Here is an 18,744-nt window from a genome sequence, read left to right on the forward strand (position 1 = left end):
CTTCTAATTGCATGCTATTGCTGATGCCCTCCCATCCTGGGCGTGTTCCCTCCCCCTCAACTTTGCGCCCTGTGTGGACCGGGTAAGGCTCCGGTTCGCTGCAACCCCGACAAGCGGTTGTAGACATTGTGCGTGTGTGTGTGTGTGTGTGTGTGTGTGTGTGTGTGTTCGTGCGTGCGTGCATGCGTGCTGATGCCCTGAGAATAGGGCAAAGTGGAAAAAGTTTTTTGCTACACATAAAGCATCTATTTCTCAATCTGTTCAGACAGTGTAAATATGCTCTGTTTTAAAAATAGCTGAGATGCTTCTCCCTGGCAACATGACTATGGCAGAAAACAAGAATTTGAATGCTTCTTTAAAACCTCTGTCAAAATCTACTAGAGCATTCTCCTACATGGTCGTTCAAACACATGCAAAACACACAAATGCGTACTGATTCTAAAAACACAGTGGCACACAAATATATGAAATTCCTCATCATACCACAAAGACGAAGATGGATTTTGACCCTGTAAATTTTGTGTTTGTCACACATGTATGCTGTACTCAAGATACACTGTTGCAGAATAATGATTTGAATCTATGCAAAAAAAAAACCTCTTTAAACAACTAAACTGTCCCATCGCTATTAAGGACAACAAAATTCACACCTGGTTGTTGAGGAAGGCTTCGGCTTGCTTCACATCCCGCATGAAGAGGTGGAAGATGTGCGCCTGCACGAGCACCTCCCGACGGCTCTCCCACATCTCCAGCAGCTTGTTCCAACCTACGTCAAGTTTCTGCAACCACTGCTGCAAGGCCACGTACGGCAGCGGTGCCTCCTCAGTCTCCAGGAGGTCGTTGACAGCCTGAAGGCGCTCATAGTCCTCCTCATAGCGACCGATCTCTTCCTTGAGAGCTGCGTGCTGGTTGATGAGCCGCTCCGCCTCCTCCAGGGAATTGGGCAACTCCTCGGAAGCCACAGCCGTCTGCGTCTGCACCAGCCAGGTCAGGAAGCTGTCCAGGTCCTGGATGAACTGCTGCAGCCGGCTGGCCACCGTGAGCGAGTCCTCGCAACCTTGCAGCGTGCATTTCAGCTCCTCCCACTCTACACTGATCTCCTCAAACTGCACCAGCACCTCCACTGCTTGGGCTGGGTGGGTCACCGCCAGCTCTTCTGCTTCCTGCTGCAGGCGGATCAGCTTGGGCTCCAGAACACCCAGAGCACCTTCCATGGTGGATAGCTTGCGCTGTAGGGCCAGTACCCCTCCAAGGTCGCTGCCAACATACTGAGTAGCATCAATGGCTTTACGCTTCTCCCGGATTTGGGACTTGATCTCTGTGCACTCCAGTAGGTAATTCTGGATGCGGAGAATGGAGTTTAAGTGGTCCTTCTTCTGCTCGACCAGCTCCACAATGCGGTTCCACCTGCGAGACGATGGAACATGTGCAAAGAGACATGGGGAATGTTGCACATTCACAATAAGTGCAGTTTAATGAGGCCATTTGGAACAAAATATTGAGCACCGCAATAGCTAATGACAGCTAAAAAATATGGACTTTATGTCACCTGGACCTAGAAGGTCTCTACAGGTAACCAACATTATAGGAAACACTATCCATCCATTCGTTACCAATAACTGCCTATCCTAATACATGGTCACAGCTGTCCAGAGCCTATACCAGCAATATAGAATATGAGGCAGGGCACACTGTGGATGGGAGGCCATTTGATCACAGTGCAATCTCACACACCCTCATTCACTCACACATACACAGAGGGGGCAATGCAACCATCCATTTAATTTCAGTAACCACTTTGCTCTGAGCAGGGTTGCAGTGGTCCTGAACCTATCCTGGAAGCAATGGGCATGAGGTTGAGGGGAGGTACACCCTGGACGGGATGCCAGTCCACTGCAGCATAGCCACACATACAGTCACTCACTCACTCACTCACTCACTCACTCACTCACTCACACTCTAAGGACAAATCAGAGTCACATATTTACCTTAAATACATGTGGATGGACTGTTGGAGGAAACCCATGGGAATACAGGGAGAACATGCAAACCTCACTGACTGAACCCAGAGCCCATAAGCTGTGGGCAGCAACATTACCTGCTGTGCCACTGTAACACTGTGCTGCCCACATTACAGAAACACTAACCTGATGTCTCCTTGCTTTTACAAACAGTAACAGAATTTTTCCAAACAAATACTTCAGAATGCAAAGGCACACAATAAAGAAAACATTATTGAAGTGTGCTACTCTTTCTACTGCTTGCCTTTGTCTTAACAGGAAGACTCAAACCACACCTCTTCATTTCCCTCCGACTGTGTCCCTTTGACCTCACTAATTGATGGGGAACTTCAACAGCAGCACTTAATACATAATTTTATGGAACCTGTCACAATGGATCACTAAAATACTTGATTTAGAATGTTAAATCTGTCAAGAAGGGAACCAAAAATATGGTCTTCGCCATGTGAAGAGAAGGCCACCCTTCTTCATTTTCTTTATTTTGCTTTCTGTATTTCCTTGTGTACTTCTGCTCAATATTATTTTTTACATGCTACCTGTACACTCCATGAATTTCTTTAGAAAATCTATCAGCTCAATGTATAAGTGTAAAGTAAATGCTACAATTACAAAAGAAGTATGAAAGAGGTACGAAGCAGTTTAGGATTCAATTGCAATCAAATAACTACTAAAAACACTGCTCATGGAAAATACTGCAGTTAAAATTTTAGTTGATATTTTGTACATGTTTTTGTACAAAACTGGTTACTTTTTTAGGGCTCAGAAATCAGCTGTAATTTCCCAAAATTTAAAATAGAAAAATTGTAAAAAAAAAAAACTAAAAAAATTGCCTTATAAACAGTTCTGAAGGACTTATTTGTATAAGTGAAAGTATAGGTGTACAATAGTGTAAGATACTGTACATACATTTCAGACTTCACATGAAATTTATACTCAGCATGATAGTACATCAAAGAGAAAATGTAATAATTAACAGTGTGTATACTGACAAAATGAAACTACATATCCATGTTTTATCCAGTGCTCAGCCTTTTTTCAAAGCTCTTTTATTGAAATCTAGTAATTACAAAGTAAGGAAACCTCTGGTTTTTGATAGGCATAGCACAGGTAAACAAAATACAAAAAAAGCAACGAATAAAAGCAAACAGCTTAAAAAACAGTACAAAAGCGGTACAAAAAACAGCATTAGAAAATTAGCGTATAAATAACATATCTATTGATCGCATAACGTTCCCATCCAAAAATACCACGATGAAGGCAAAGCTGAATTCAAAGCCTCCGGAAGCAAATATTTTGTCAGCTTGGTTTTGTACCCCATGCAGCCTCCAGTACAGATGGTCATGTTGAAATACACTATTTATGCCAAGTTTGCAATATAATTGGCAAATGCGTCATTGTCATTAATTTCTCTCTACAGCGAATCTCCCTTTAAGAAGGATGGTTTCATTCCAAGCCGCTGAGACGGAACTGTCATGTAGGTAACTCTTCTGTCGCAACTCAGCTAAAGACCGGCTAGAGTGTAACTGTAGTGAGTGCTTTTTGGCGATGACACAGGTTGTGTTTTTCTGTTTATCTCATTCTCTCCCCATTTGCCAAGCTAAAGAAACAGACAGGCAGGGCCAAGAAACACATTCCGGGAGCACTTCCGACCTTCTCGGGAGAACCAAAATCTCGGAGGAATTTCACTATGGTCAATGGAAACGATCCGGCGAAGAACTGACCCTCTGCTTTAACCCACAATACAGACTGCCCTTTGCCCTGATGACCACTGCTGGCATGAATGGCACAGACGGCCCTTCAGTTCCGGGGTGCAAAACACTGAACACGACCCCTCCCAGAGGTGAGTGACTCACCTGCCATTTAAATGGTCCTGACAGCTGCGCACCTCTTCTGAGCTGGGATGCCCACCATCCAACAACTGCTGGACGATCTGATTGACATCCAGGATCCTCCCCATCAGGCTGTTCATCTCTTGGTCCAGGCTCTCAAACCTACAAAAGTAACCCAAAGTTCATATCTGATATCAGAGGACGTGAAGGAACTTGTTAATGTTTTTCACTCTCAAAATGTCACTGGTGCTTCGCCTTAACTTTTCACATGGAAAATAAAAAGCACACATGATTTTTTTTTCCCATCATTTCATAAATGTGTGCCTATAAAACACATTTCTTAAGGGCCTAAATTCCGCTGTATAAAGAGGTAAACCACTGGAACTTTGTTTGTGAAACATTACAAATCACAATGACTTACCGATTTATACAGCTGGGTAGTTTTTTTCACTAAAGCAGTTTAGGATAAGTACCTTGCTCAAGGGTACTACAGCTGGAGGTGGGAATAAAACCTGCAGCCTCTGGGCCCAAAGTCAGCTGCTCTAACCACTACAGTACCAGCCACCCCTACTCTGTGTGGTACCTGTGCGAAACCACTTCCACGTCCTCCAGTCGCTCAGGAATGTCCATCTTGTTGAGCCACTGCTCCTTCTCATCAATCCACACCTCGCAGGCATTGACCTCACTGAACATGCGATACACAGCCAAGGCATCGTGCAGCCACTGCTGCCGCAGCACGGCCACCTCGGCCACCTCCGTGTACAGCTGCTCCACCTCGGCCATGCGTGCCTGCACCTCGTCCAGCTCACGATAGTGCAATGTCAGGCCCACCATGTGCTTACGCAGGGCCACCACGTGTACCCGATGTTTGTCTATGGCCTCCCGCACGTCCCGGTGCTTCTTTAACAGAGACTGGGTGGAGTACTCATCGTGGCCAAAGTCCTCACTGGACACCAGCCGATAGGTGTCCTGCAACCAGGCCAGAAGGTCGTCCGTTTCCACGTTGAACTGGAAGAAGTTGAGGGCATCCTGCAAGTGGTTCAGCCGCTGGCCTGCCTGGTCTTCCAGGTGCTTCCACTCAGCCTTCACCTCCATGACCCTTTCCTGGATGCGGCTTGTGCCGAAGCTCTTGTGGGTTAGTATCTGCTTTCCCTTTTTCATTGTCTGCTGCAGGAGAGCACGTCTGCTCAGCAGCTCGCCTGCCAGGGTCTTGTGCTTGTGCAACAGGCGTAACACGCTGCTCAAGTCTTTGCCACAGGTCTGAGCTGCCAAAATGGCCGTCTTTTCCCGAATCCAGGCCTCTGATTCCTCCAGCTCCTGGAAAAAGGCCCAGAGCTGCCGGGACTCCTCGAGTTCCGCCCTTCGCTTGGCAGCAAGCTGCTTGAGCTCCTCCAAGCAGGTGCTCACATGGTTAACCCGGTTGCAGATTACCTGGGGATCGCAGGGCTGATAGCCTGGAAAAGTAGGATGAGTGAAATTACGATTTCCATATTCAGAAGAGCAAATTCACACGTTGATGATAGACAGGATACCAGTATGGAAGAATGAGTGCTTCATAAGTCTGCATTATTTTGAAATAAGCCAACTGATATGGAAGAGCTGCTTCATTTCTTCGCAAAGTTAGTAAGAGTATCTTTCAAGTAACCCAAAACACAACCAAGTCAGTTGTTGTAAATGAGGTTTTGACAAAAAGCCCATAATTACAGAAACAAAGACTGAGAGTAACAAAATTCCAGTTTAAAGGGACTTGTTCCCTTAACATAGCAATAGTTTGACAGTACATTTCAAATACAACGACTCCCACTATGTGTTGTTTTGCAAATCTGTTGCTCCTTATTTGTCAAGTCCCTCCCATAAACACTTATGTAGCCATACAGGGATCCCTGTGAAAGAAATCACACACATTGGCTGAAGCCGCCTGTCCCAAGTGGGGGTTGCGGTGAGCCGGAGCCTAACCAGGCAACACAGGGCATAAGGTTGGAGGGGGAAGGGACGCCAGTCCATCACAAGGCACCCCAAGTGAGACTTGAACCCCAGACCCACCAAAGAGCGGAACCCAACCAAGCCCGCTGCGCCCCCTGGAAGAAATCACTGCTACATAATTAAATGGTTTGCTGATGGCCTTTCGGACCGGGGAGGTCCCCAACAGGAAAATCTGGGAGCAAGGGGTGATTTCTGGGAGATTATCGATCATTTGCATAAGTCGTGGAGGCACTGATTTCGGGGAGAATCCCAGAATCTCCAGGAACCTTGGGACGCCCAATGTTTTAATGCATGACAGATATTCATTAATAAAGAGCATCATTTGAGATGCAGGACAATGTTTCATCCATCACTGCCATCTAGAGGGACTTCTGTGTAGGTATGCAGACCACAGAGCAGCGCCCTTCCACAAAGGCACTGCTGGAATAACGCCTTGTCTTCAGCGTAAGTGTCAAACAAAAACCCTCTCTGTCTCACTAGCAAGCAGCATTGTTTTCTTTTTCCCTGTCACTTTTATGCAGCAGCTAAAATGGAATTTTCAGGGTAAGAGTTTTTGATTTGCAAAGTGCTAAGCTGTGACACATGTTCTGTCTTTTAGGGAACATCCTTTGCTTTGAAGTTATTGTACAGTATACATTTGTCTTCCTTTTCATTTATAAACAGGGCTGTCACTAGTGGGGTGAGCGGTGCCGATGATTCTTAGGGCCCACACATAGAGAGAGCCCACAAAAATTTCAGCAGTAATGAAATTATTTTATTTAAATGGGGCAGAGCAGTATTCAGAGAAAAATTCTTGGGGCCCACAATTCATAGCTACACCGCCGACTGTAATTACTCATAAAACAACTTTAAAATATAATTGATTAGTTTGGACCAAAAAACATTTACTGTATTTAGGCCTGATACTGATCTGATAGAGCAGATTAAATCCTAACAAAGAACCACGCAGATGTGTGACGTGATGTTAATCGCTTTGCTAAACATGGTAATTATTACTATTAGATATGTGTCTTCATATTACAGAACATTAACTTAAAGTTAATCTAAAGTATCTAAACTTCAGCAAACCAATATAAATTCACATATTATACATTCGAGTTTTACTAAAGTTTAAATTGTGATGTAAAGTATTAAGTTCTTTTTCTGCGGATTCCTTTTCCTGGAAAATAAGATTACCTTCGATGGTGGTAAACTTGAGGGCGGCTGTGTTGAGTGTTTGGACTCGCTCTGCCTGTACTGCAATATCTGCCTCCTGGAGGCTGTGCTTTTGGAGTAAATCGTCCACCTCTAGGAGATGCTTTCCAAAGTCTTTGGACAGAAGCTGAACCTAAGTTAAGGAAAAGTAGACGAAACAGCGAGGATTAAGTAAAAAGCATCTATTACAGTTCCTGCATCAGTAACAGACCTATGAAATCATTCCAAAGTCGTCAGTAGAGACGCGATGGGAGCAAACGTGTTCACAGTAGCGAATCAGACCCAGGATTCGAACGCACCTGCATCTCCTCCATCCAGTCAATCATGTAGACCATCTCTTGGAAGGTCTTCTGTAAAGCCAGATTCTTCTCGAGACGTGCTTTTCTTCCTACCACCAGCTCCTTCAGAAGGGCCCACTGGCCTAAGATGTTCTCCTTACGTGCTACAATGCGCCGAATGTCATAGTAACCCTCCGCCTCCATTTCTGCAGCCAGTTCCACCACCACCCCGATGCGCTCCTCATATGACGAAATGTCTGCTTCGATCGCCTCGTGCTTCTTCATAGCTGCCTCCACTGCCGGCAGATCGTAGCCAAAGTTGTCCTGGGGACATAAGCGGATAAAGTCGGTGCATGAGGACTACGTGTATTTCACTCAAACTTATTGCAAACATACACCAAAACGTAAAAGCCAGATGTGCATGTTTCTAAACTGTGCTTATGATACCGAAACAAGTTCCGCGCATCAACGGACCTACGAGAATTACCTGCGAGACGAGGCGCTGGTTCTCGTTCAGCCAGGCTTGCCTCATGGTTGTCTTGTGGTCAAAGCGCTGAGCAAGCAGCTCCAGCTTCTCTTGCCGAATCAGCTCGGTCCGCAGAGCCACACCTCTCTCGTGCTCTGCCTTTTCTAGTCTTTCCCACACCTTCACAGACAGCAGGTAACAACAGCACTGAGGGCTCCGCCAATTTCACAAAAGCCAGGAAACCATCCCACAGTATGTGTAACCAGCAGAAGGTGGCAACTCTCATTCAATAGCAGCATTATCATGTGTTATTATAATTATTATTGTTATTATTATTAGTAGTAGTAGTATAATTATTATCCAGTGAATGGCCTTCTTCAAGGCGACTTGAAATGTTAGGTTTGTATACAAAACTAGTTACAATTATTTATCCATTGTACAACTGAGTAATTTTTACCAGAGCAATTCAGGGTAAGTGCCTTGCTCAAGGGAACTACAGTACGAGTGGGGACGCAAACCTGCGACCTTTGATCGCAAGGCAACAGGTAGACCCGCTATTTGTCCACCACATATCCATTTGATGATCTGTACATGATCTCTGTACTCCCATGTACTTGTCCACCACACCACAGTATGTTTATATCTACAGTATTTCTTACTATATTGTAATATCTTCTGTATTTTTACTGTGTTATTGTTTCTTGTTTCATGTAGGTCGCTTTGTGTTGTTTTTTTATGTAGCACCATGGTCCTGGAGGAATGTTGTTTCATTTCAGTGCATACTATACCAGATCTATACGGTTGAAATGACAATAGAGCCACTTTGACTTTGAGTTGACATACCGCCTCTTATGTCCTTAAACTATCGGTGTAGGTACAGAAGCTAACATCCTAATGAAGAAAATCAAACGAGCAGTACGGTGTTCTGGCAGTCCTTCCAAAAAATGTGTTAATTTTATGAAAAGCCCCAGAATACGTCCTTATATGACATTCTGGCAGTGAGACACGTCAATCTACTGCCTAGCCGCCTTTTCAAGCCACATGTACCACCCCGCGGGAAGCGCACCTTGTTGATGTCAGAGATCATCTTCCCCTCGTGAGGCACATAAGGCTTCTGGTTGTTGGCTCGGAGTTTGCTTTGTATTGTGAAGAGCAGTACTTCTAAATTCCCCTTCTCCTGGAACCTTGGAAGAAAACCATTAGGGGCAATTAGTAGAAACTTGTAGAGGTTGTCACATACAGTCAGTACTCAGGACTTCGGTTCTGTAACATACAAAATCTCATGCCAGAGAAACACTAATTGCACGCAGTAACAGTCACGAGTGTGAGTACACCTCCGTAACCTGGGCAACGCTTGTATTTGACAAAGTGAACAGAGGAGTGAAAATAAAGCCAAGACATTGGCTACTGCCTCTAAACCCATCAATGGATCTGCTGCCTGAACCTGATCGCTCGCTACTCCCCAACCAAGGAGTGTCTACCAAAGAGAGCTCACACAGACCTGCTTTACAGCTACCAGCATGTTAAAACACTCACTCACTATCCTTAACCAGCAGTCCAAGTCAGGGCTGCAGTGTTCCAAAACCTGACCCAGAAGCACAGGCTAGGTAAGAAAGTAGAGGCCCAGAAGCAGAGGGTAAGGGTATATGCTGAGTTGCTAAAACGTAAGAGGTCAAATCCTGCTTGTTAATCAGTTACTTGCTGCTTATTTGCCCTTTTAATACAGAGTGATTTATAGTATTTGACTGTTATACACTGGGTATTTTTACTAGAGCAATTCAGGCAAAGTACACTGTTGAAAAGTACTGCGCAGGTAGCAGAGATCAAACCAACAACCTTGAGGTTGTAGATCGAAGCCCTGCACCACTGCATTGCCTGTTGCCCCCATCTAAGTGTTAAAAATTTATGTTACCTAATACATTTTACTGGATTTATGTTGTGCTTCAAATGTATGCATATTGAATTATTGAAGGTTATAACTATTGCATTGCTCTCATCCTATAAAATTGTTATGATGGATATTTTGAAAGCATGTCTTTTTTTGAGTAAGGGGGCGCGGTGACACAGCGAGTTTGGTTGGGTCCCGCTCTCTGGCGGGTCTGGGGTTCGAGTCCCACTTGGGGTGCCTTGTGATGGACTGGCGTCCTGTCCTGGGTGTGTCCCTTCCCCCTCCAGCTTTACGCTCTGTGTTGCCGGGTTAGGCTCTGGATCACCGTCCCCCTGCTTGGGAAAAGTGGCTTCAGCCAGTGTGTGTGTGTCTGCGTCTTTCTTTGTTGCTGACAACGGCATGTTATCAATTCTTGACTTTCAGAAAACCCTCAGTGTAAAGCAGTTTTTAAGGCCCTATTTTTCCCTCAACCTGTGAAAAAAGCGGCCTTACTTGATGGGTTTCTCGATCGTACAGTATGTCGTGAAGGCCTGGAGCTGCTGCTGGACACCTGTCAGAGAGTTGGCAAACTTCTGGTTGCTGATTATACTGATGGTCTTCTCGATCCACTCCAAGAGGTCCGAGGCCAAAGCTTCATAGCGCTCAATGATCTTCTCTGTCTCTATGGCGTTGTCTAACACCTAAAATGTTTTTCCACGTATCAGAATATTCCCTTTATACATTATACTCATGACACATACATAAAGCACGTACATTAACAGAGCGGAGTGCACTTGGAAAAAAGTGGATTTGTATTACTGCATGTGGATAGTTTTACACCGTTGTGTAAAACTAAAGCACAAGGCACTCTCATGGTTAACTACATGAAACACATGATCATTCTGCCTTTCTACCTACCTTTCCAATTCGCTTCCCCTCTACAGCAAGAGCTTTCATCTTTGAAAAATAGTGGTAGAAAGACACAACGTACGTAATGATGGACTTCTCATCCGGATTCTCTGTGTTCACATCTAAAGCATCAAAAAAAGGTAGAAGAAAAGATGGAAGTCGGTGAGGTGCAAATTCTATATTTGTCCAACAGTCCATCATACTTTTAAATTGTTACTATTCTTGTGATTTATAGGAAGTGAATGTTGCAGAACCAAACCTTCGGGATCAAGGAGCTTAGTGAGGCCCAAATTCTGCTCAGCAATATTGAAAGCTTGCTGTAGATTGTACGTGGCATTGGATTTGGTCAGCTTGTGGAATTCAATGAGATCAGGTCTAGAGAAGGAAGAAAGGGAGTCTTTATGACAATGAAACAGGTGATGGAATAAACAGGAGACATCATCAAACGGAGCACCATGGCGCAGTACACACACACACACGCACATTGACTGAAACCGCTTATCCCAAGTGTGGGTCGCGGCAAACCGGAGCCTAGCCTGGCAACACAGGGCGTAAGGCTGGAGGGGGAGGGGACACACCCAGGACAGGACGCTAGTGCGTTGCAAGGCATCCCAAGCAGGACTCGAACCCCCCACCCACTGGAGAGCAGGCCCTGGCCGAACCCACTGCACCACCGCACCCCCTCCATGGCGTAATAGCTAATCATTAATAATGACAAGTATATTAATTCAGTTCTCCATGAACACATGCCAGTCCTGAGCTGTAACTCTATTGGACACTGAAATTAGTATGTTTCTGATACCTTTGCGTAAGACACATACTTCCATTAGACCCACATTTCCAAGTACACCAGTACCTCACTTCAACGTATTAATCCATCGGCACGATCACCCCATTAGGCAGATCGTCACTGTGAGGGGGCTGACTTAGCATTATTTCGTAAAAAATAATTACTTCCTGGATGAAAAATGCGTCACCTAAAATCAATCAGAAAAACAGAACAAAAGGTATTTTTACACATGACAATAACAACATTTCATTGTTCAGTCAACCGTGAACAATTGAATGGGAATATTTTTGGAGCTTGCCGAGAGATCGCAGAAACTCGCAGACAACGCATAAGCCAAAAATATATAAACAATACCGAAATGATCTGTATCACATAAAATCATATAATATAGAAATATTAGTGTTATTTAATATTTGTTAGTGTAAGTGCATACTATATCTTTAATACTAAAAGTTATTTTTGGTAAAAAAAAAAAAAGAACTGTGGGATCTACGCATCTTGGCTTGGGTACGCCACTCCGTGCCTCTTTGTCTCAGCAACCAGCCTCACTCACGTGTTCGCTGTCTTTGTGATGTGGAATCTCGCATTTCTCGCAGTAACTACTAAACTTTTCAGTACCGTTAATTTTGCCTTTTTAATGTTGCAAGTAATATTCATAAACCGAGGGGGCGCGGAGGGTTTGGCCCGTGCTCGCTGTGTGGTGGGTCTGGGGTTCGAGTCCTGCTTGGGGTGCCTTGCGATGGAGTGGCATCCCATCCTGAGTGTGTCCCCTCTCCCTTTGGCCTTGCGCCCTGTGTTGCCGGGTTAGGCTCCGGTTCGCCTCAGGACAAGCGGCTGCAGACGTTGGTTGGTTGGTTATTCGCGGGGGTCTTCCACCCCTTACTCTCACAAATGTGAAGGGATGACTGTATTTCATAGTATTTATAACAGAATGTATTACTTCTAGCTTGTCTTTTAACGTCACACTTCCATTTATTCATTTATTATCAATAGCCAATGCAAGGTCACAGTGATCCAGAGTGTACCTCACAAGCACAGGGTGTGACACACAGTACATGGTACACTGAACACAGACCTTTGGATAATTCGGCTCAGAGACATTTATTCTGTCTTCTTTGTTAGTATCAATTTTTCTTGCTGTATGCCTGTGTTAAAGCACTCTGTGTCACTGCGTGAGAAGAGCGCTCTATAAAAAATAAAATAAATAAATAAATAAATAAATATTAATAATAATTTATTGGCTCACAATTTTGCTCACTCTGCAATGCAAATGGACATTATACTGTTAACCAGGGCAGCACGGTGGCAGAACAAGTAGTGCTGCTGTCTCACAGCGCCTGGGTGGTGCAACAGAACGTGGGGTTGATCCCCGCTCAGTCTGTGTTGAGTTTGCATGTTCTCCCCGTGTCTGTGTAGGTTTACTCCGAGTGCTCTGGTTTCCTCCCACAGTTCAAAGACATGCTGGTCAGCTTCACCCGTAGTGTATGAGTGACCCAGTGTAAGTAGTGTATTTAGCAGTGTAAGTTACCATGATGAATAAGGTGTGTGGGCTGATAACACTACATAGTATCCATTGTAAGTTGTTTTAGAGAAAAGCATCTGCTAAGTAAATAAATGTAAACTGCATTGGGTACCATTAACAACCAATGTCTGACACTAGATGATGTTTATGTGATTGTCAGATTAAGGGTTTGTCAGATGCTGCAGGGATATTTGTGTTATTGAAGCTGTTTGTTGTTATTGCGGTATTGAGGATGACCCGTATGCATATGGGTGCATGATCGTGAAGCAAAGAGGGAGGTCCAGTCTCTTACTGTTATGGAAATCTTTATAACTGTCTCTCACTGTAAATAGTATGAATAAAAGCACAAGTTTGACACCTTCTTGAGTTTGCCCTCAGTCCTCCTCTATGAAAGAGTGTGGTGTTTCACAATGATTTAAGCAGTCAGTGCATTACCCAGTCAAAAGTATTAGCCAGTGTATTACTTGTTAGGATCACTTCATAGTTTTGCTTTGACAGTTGTAAAATGTGACCTGCTATTTATACCTACCTGTGTCTGTGGATGAGAGCATTAAAGGCCAGGCCATCCCTCCAACAGGAAGTAAAGTTCTGGATGTTGACCTCAGGGTACCTTAACAGAAAATACAAACTCAATCAATAAGTATTTAGAAAACCCATATTTAACAGTGGTCTTTGGCTGAAATTCTAAAGAAACTTTGTATTTGAAAAAACATGTATTTTCACTTTGATATTCACATTATACTCAATATGAAGTTGGTGACAGCTGCTGTTCTTATAAATTACTGTCTTTTGTTCTGGGAATTAAAGCAGAAGAGATTTTCTTGGCATATTCTTACACAGCAATTTTGAAAAATATCGGACTATTTAACTTGTTTCTTGAATTTCGTCTGAGCTTCATTTTTATCTTGATGTTTAATCTGCCTGAAACAGCCTTTTTCATATCTGGCGTGCTATTATTCTCAATAAATGAAATTGAAGAGGCCAACCTCGCCATATAATGCAACCACTGTATTCATAGCTCTGTGTATAGATACAGAGCAGTACCTGCTGGTCATGTTTTGGTCGTATGTTCAAATAGCAACATACAAGTAATGATGTTAGATGAATGAATGATTTTATTAATTTCATTCACCCAATGTCATCAGTTGCTTATTCCATTAGAGCAATTAAGCAAATCTGTAAAAGGACTCACACACTTGAGTCAACAGACACCCAAATCACCCGAACAGTATTCAGAGGCTGTCAAGGGAAAACAGAATATCCGGGCGCAAACCAGCACAAATAGGACAAGTATATGTGAACTCCAAACAGTCATAATGGAACTTTGATTTGAACCCACGACCCTGAAGCTGAGAGCATTTCTTGTACAGCCACTGTACCTTGTTTTTTAATCACTGCCAAGCACTCTCATGGTATCCTTTCAATTTTTTCTTTAAACATATGACAATATATGAGACAGGCATGAAAATGTATGTGAATACCCTTCTTATGAGCCCACACACATATTTTGTGAGTTTTTATGCAAAGCATGCTTTCTGAAGACTAGATAGGTTAGTCCTGTGTTTTTCATGTACAGTACTATGTTCCTCAGTTTTCTTTGGGTCAGATTTCGGAGCCTAATTCCACCCTACTTTCTTTTTATTTTCGATAGAAGGTTTTTCAGGAGGTGCTGAGAAAACATGATAACCATGTTGAAGTGACAAATATATAGGGCAAGGTCTTCGTCAGAGATGTTAATTATAGAATAATAAGGGCTCACCCAGCGGTTTTCATCTGGCACCACAGGAGAAGGGCATCTTTGGCCGAGCGCGTTTCCCTGTTGTCCTCCGTCTCGATCTTGATTACCTGGATCTATTATGGATGAACACAGAAAATACAAGTGAATCAACGATGGTTTCTATTAGTGATCCAACAGATATTTCTTGATATTGAACGACACAATCAAAGAAGAAATAATTCTGAAAAAAAGTGTTGAACACACAACTCTAGCAGTTCCCTTTGGTGTGGCTTTTGTTTAAGCCTCGAAGTCCCCATTCATATCAGATTTCTCAATATTTGTACTTTTATATGTTTGACAAAGGTTATTATTTTACGGTTGTTTAATCTGTTTCATAGGCAATAACTGCCATAATTTCAAAATAACATGTTTCACTGTCCTTACATTTAGCTGATGATTGTCTCCAAAGCAACTTACTAAATAAAGCTGCTTTTTTGTGGGCAATTTTTACTGGAGCAATTCAGGGTAAGAACCTTGCTTAGGGTTACAACAGCATGAGGTGGGACTCAAACCCAGGCCGTTCAAGCGAACACTGCAGCTCTAATCACAGTCCTACTTACAGCCCCTGCTAACTAGGAAACGTTTTGATCACATTTATACTGAAGTGTAAATGTAACCTGTAAAACAAAAAAGTTTTTTTGAAAGTGACAATAATTAAAGATAATGCTTTCTCGCAATCTTTTTCATCATCCTATCAATATCATAAAAAACCAACGAGCGATGACGTACAAGGGCTGATGATCCCACTTGGTGTCCGCACTGCTAGCCTGGACTCACCTGCCCAGTAAATGGCTCCGCCAAGGTGACCTTGTCTGTTACGTCTGTATCTGACTTTGTCCCCTCACCTCATTTATTACTTTCGCCTTTCCCACTCTTTCACCTTGTTTCCTCTGTATCTGGCGCAGCGAGAAGTCCCTTTCTTGCTGACTAGGCAGAGTATTGTCAAACAGAGCAAAAGCAAGGCGGAGTGGCACAGAACGACATGAAGCCCTAAGGACGGGGTCAAAAGCGGTCTACAGCAATGAGCACACAGCACTCAAAACTTGTATTACACAACAATCTTAATGATTATGCCATGATTTTAAGAATTTGTGTTACCCATGCACTTAGTGAGACCAGCACAAAAAATAACACGGATAGAAAGCCAGGGAATTTAGAGTGAGTAAATGTTTTGAGGAGAGCTGATTTACGAGTCAGCTTCCCAGAGCATTAAATTCCTGGAAGCGGTGACATTATGTTATTCACAGCCAGCAGAATAGTTAAATTCCAGTACATTTTTAGAAAGATGAACTCTGAACAGATACTGTTGTCTTTGGTAAAGAGCTGGATGGGTGGGACGCAAGAAGCGAGAGGCAGAAGAAAGGGGGAAAGATACGAGAGAAAGAAAGGATAGATAATGGTAAAGAGAGTTGAGCTGTAGAGAACGTTCAGTAAAAAACAGAAGGAGGGAGCCAGAAGAAGAAGGAAATATATGTAGCAGAGAAAAAGGTGAAACAAAGCGTGGAAGGGAAAACAGAGAACGAAACAGAAAAGCAGTACGGGAAAATTTCGCTACAATCCGATCTTCGCCATGACAGCGAAACCGGCCTTAATCGCAGCCATCGATTCTGTTACACTAACATCCTTTCCTTTGCTTGGGACTTTCACCTAGGGCAGGGGCAAAAACCTCGGCCGGCCTGCGATGAACGGGAACTAAAGCTGAAAGACAAGAAGGCACTGTGGGAGGGGGGGGGGGGCCGGAGAGGGACGGGGAGGGACGGTGTCCTCCAATCCCCCTCACTGCAAAGCACAATCCAATACTGCACATTTATAAGACCCTGGAGATGAACACAATGCTAAGTAAGCATCTGAATCAATACTCAGCGCGCACCCTAGAGGAGAAGTGCTATGAATCCATGTTACTTACGTGCCTGTCACTGTATCTGCCGATATAACGCTCAGTGTGCAGAGCCCGCGTTCTTTTGTGCGGCTCATCCTGTCCTTGCTCTCGCCCCTACGCCATGGGCCTGAGCATCAGTGACATTCAGGCGTCACCCGCCACGTCACATCGCGATGATGCAGCGGAACTCGCCGCTATGCGCGCACACCGCGTCTTATTTCCAAACCCCGACTGTTTCCTCAGCTCGAACGCAAAAGTGCTTCCTTCCTTCGTGGGAGAACTTTTGCCAGTCAGACTCCGTATTGTGTTTCTCTGGGCGAAACTGGACAGGTGTGAGAGAAACCTGAGAAGACGGAGAGTGCGGACGCAGCCAAGGTGTGTCGTTCGAAAGCATTCCACCGAGCACTCCAAAGGGGCCGCTCAATGCCGTCTTTATTCAGCAGGCAAAATTTACATTTGCATTGATTTACTTAGCAGACGCTTTTCTCCAAAGCAACTTCCAATGAACTCTATGTAGTGTTATGAGCCCACACCTTATTCACCGCGTTGACTTACACTGCTAGATACACTACTTACACTGGCTCACTCATCCATACATCAGTGGAACACACACAGTCTCTGTGTCACTCACACACTATGAACCAAAAATGACCAAAAAGCATGAATCCATAAGGGAAAACAGAAAAAAATCCTGAACATTCCAGGACAATTTCACCACTAACACAGACATCACTAAGCAACTAAGGCAAAACACACACACACACACACACACACACACACACACACACACACACATTTTCAGAACCGCTTGTCCCATACGGGGTCACAGGGAACCGGAGCCAACCCGGTAACACAGGGCGTAAGGCTGGAGGGGACACACCCAGGACGGGACGCCAGTCCGTCGCAAGGCACCCCAAGCAGGACTCGAACCCCAGACCCACCGGAGAGCAGGACTGTGGTCCAACCCACTGCACCACCGCACCCCCTCTAAGTCAAAACACCCAAAAGCAAATAAGATCTGTAGGGTCAAAATTTCTATTAAAATATTAATTAGAATTACATTTTTAGAGGTGGAACACGTTATGCAATCATTGCTTGGATGTGGGATACAAACACTGACATTTGTGCTTCAGAATTCATATATAAACGGTGTCTCCCAGAGCTTTTATCCATAGTTGTGTTTTGGGGTTGTCAAACCAAATATAAATGTTTCAATACTTAAGTTGCAATTTTAACTTATATTTTCAGATTAATATTTTGAACACAATTTTCTTAAAATTAATATTTAATAATTTAAATACACACACACACACACACTGTCTGAACCGCTTGTCCCATACGGGGTCGCGGGGAACCGGAGCCCAACCCGGCAACTGAGGGCGTAAGGCTGGAGGGGGAGGGGACACACCCAGGACAGGATGCCAGTCCATCGCAAGGCACCCCAAGCGGGACTCGAACCCCAGACCCACTAGAGAGCAGGACCCGGTCCAACCCACTGCGCCACCGCATCCCCTCATAATTTAAACATTATAAAATTGATATTTTACCACAGTTTTTAGACACCGCTGTAGTATGAGTGTCTCACTTAGTATGACTGCTTATTTTAAAAAGCAAATTAATACCTGTGGCTTTTTAAAAGCTGTGACCTTAAACACCCTACAGCTACAGCTAATAAAGGACCCATTGCTACACTCCCAAACCAAGATAAATCAGGTAACTTTATCTTCTATGATTGTAGGCTAGCCATTTAAATAAATATTCAATCAATTTGGCTACAGTGCTTAGGCAGTCTCCCTGATTTAAAAATGTTTATTCCACCCACGGGCTTGTAAAATGGAAACAGTTAGAGAATTCACTCGGGTTTTTCACAATCGATATTCACAATGGGTCTTCACAACGCATTTTTGCAATGTTTTTTCACCTGAAAACGTAAGATGATGGTCCAGATGAGGCCCAGGGTGAGCCGATGGTTGCCGTCGACAATGTCATGGGAGCCCACATTCTCTAAGTGGACCCTCTGCTCTTTGAGGAACTGCAGAGCCTTATCTACATTCTCGAGGCAGTGGATCCGCATGCGGCCTCTTGTGGGCCTTGGCTGTTGGGGAACATCGGAAGGGGGAGAGCAGAGAGCAGAAGAGAGAAGGTATGAAGCAAAGAGTAAGAAAGAAGAGGGAAGGTCAGTACACAGCCATACCAAGAGAGAGCTTAACACGGCATGGATACTGAACA

General features: G+C 44.0%; 1 protein-coding gene across 1 annotated transcript in view; it reads right to left on the reverse strand.

The window, feature by feature from the left end:
• The window catches only part of sptbn4b (spectrin, beta, non-erythrocytic 4b), a 72,639-nt gene that overhangs the window by 43,029 nt on the left and 10,866 nt on the right, over positions 1-18,744 (reverse strand). The window contains exons 4-16 of the mRNA XM_018742827.2: positions 18,437-18,610; positions 14,619-14,710; positions 13,389-13,469; positions 10,807-10,922; positions 10,557-10,669; positions 10,152-10,339; positions 8,838-8,955; positions 7,793-7,951; positions 7,327-7,629; positions 7,010-7,160; positions 4,434-5,304; positions 3,875-4,012; positions 651-1,407 (exon numbers count right to left, since the gene is read on the reverse strand). Coding sequence (XP_018598343.1) covers positions 651-1,407; positions 3,875-4,012; positions 4,434-5,304; positions 7,010-7,160; positions 7,327-7,629; positions 7,793-7,951; positions 8,838-8,955; positions 10,152-10,339; positions 10,557-10,669; positions 10,807-10,922; positions 13,389-13,469; positions 14,619-14,710; positions 18,437-18,610 — 3,261 coding nt within the window. The remainder of the gene's footprint in view (positions 1-650; positions 1,408-3,874; positions 4,013-4,433; positions 5,305-7,009; positions 7,161-7,326; positions 7,630-7,792; positions 7,952-8,837; positions 8,956-10,151; positions 10,340-10,556; positions 10,670-10,806; positions 10,923-13,388; positions 13,470-14,618; positions 14,711-18,436; positions 18,611-18,744) is intronic.

This window comes from Scleropages formosus, chromosome 10 (genome assembly GCF_900964775.1).
Source record: "Scleropages formosus chromosome 10, fSclFor1.1, whole genome shotgun sequence".
NCBI classification, from domain to species: domain Eukaryota; kingdom Metazoa; phylum Chordata; class Actinopteri; order Osteoglossiformes; family Osteoglossidae; genus Scleropages; species Scleropages formosus.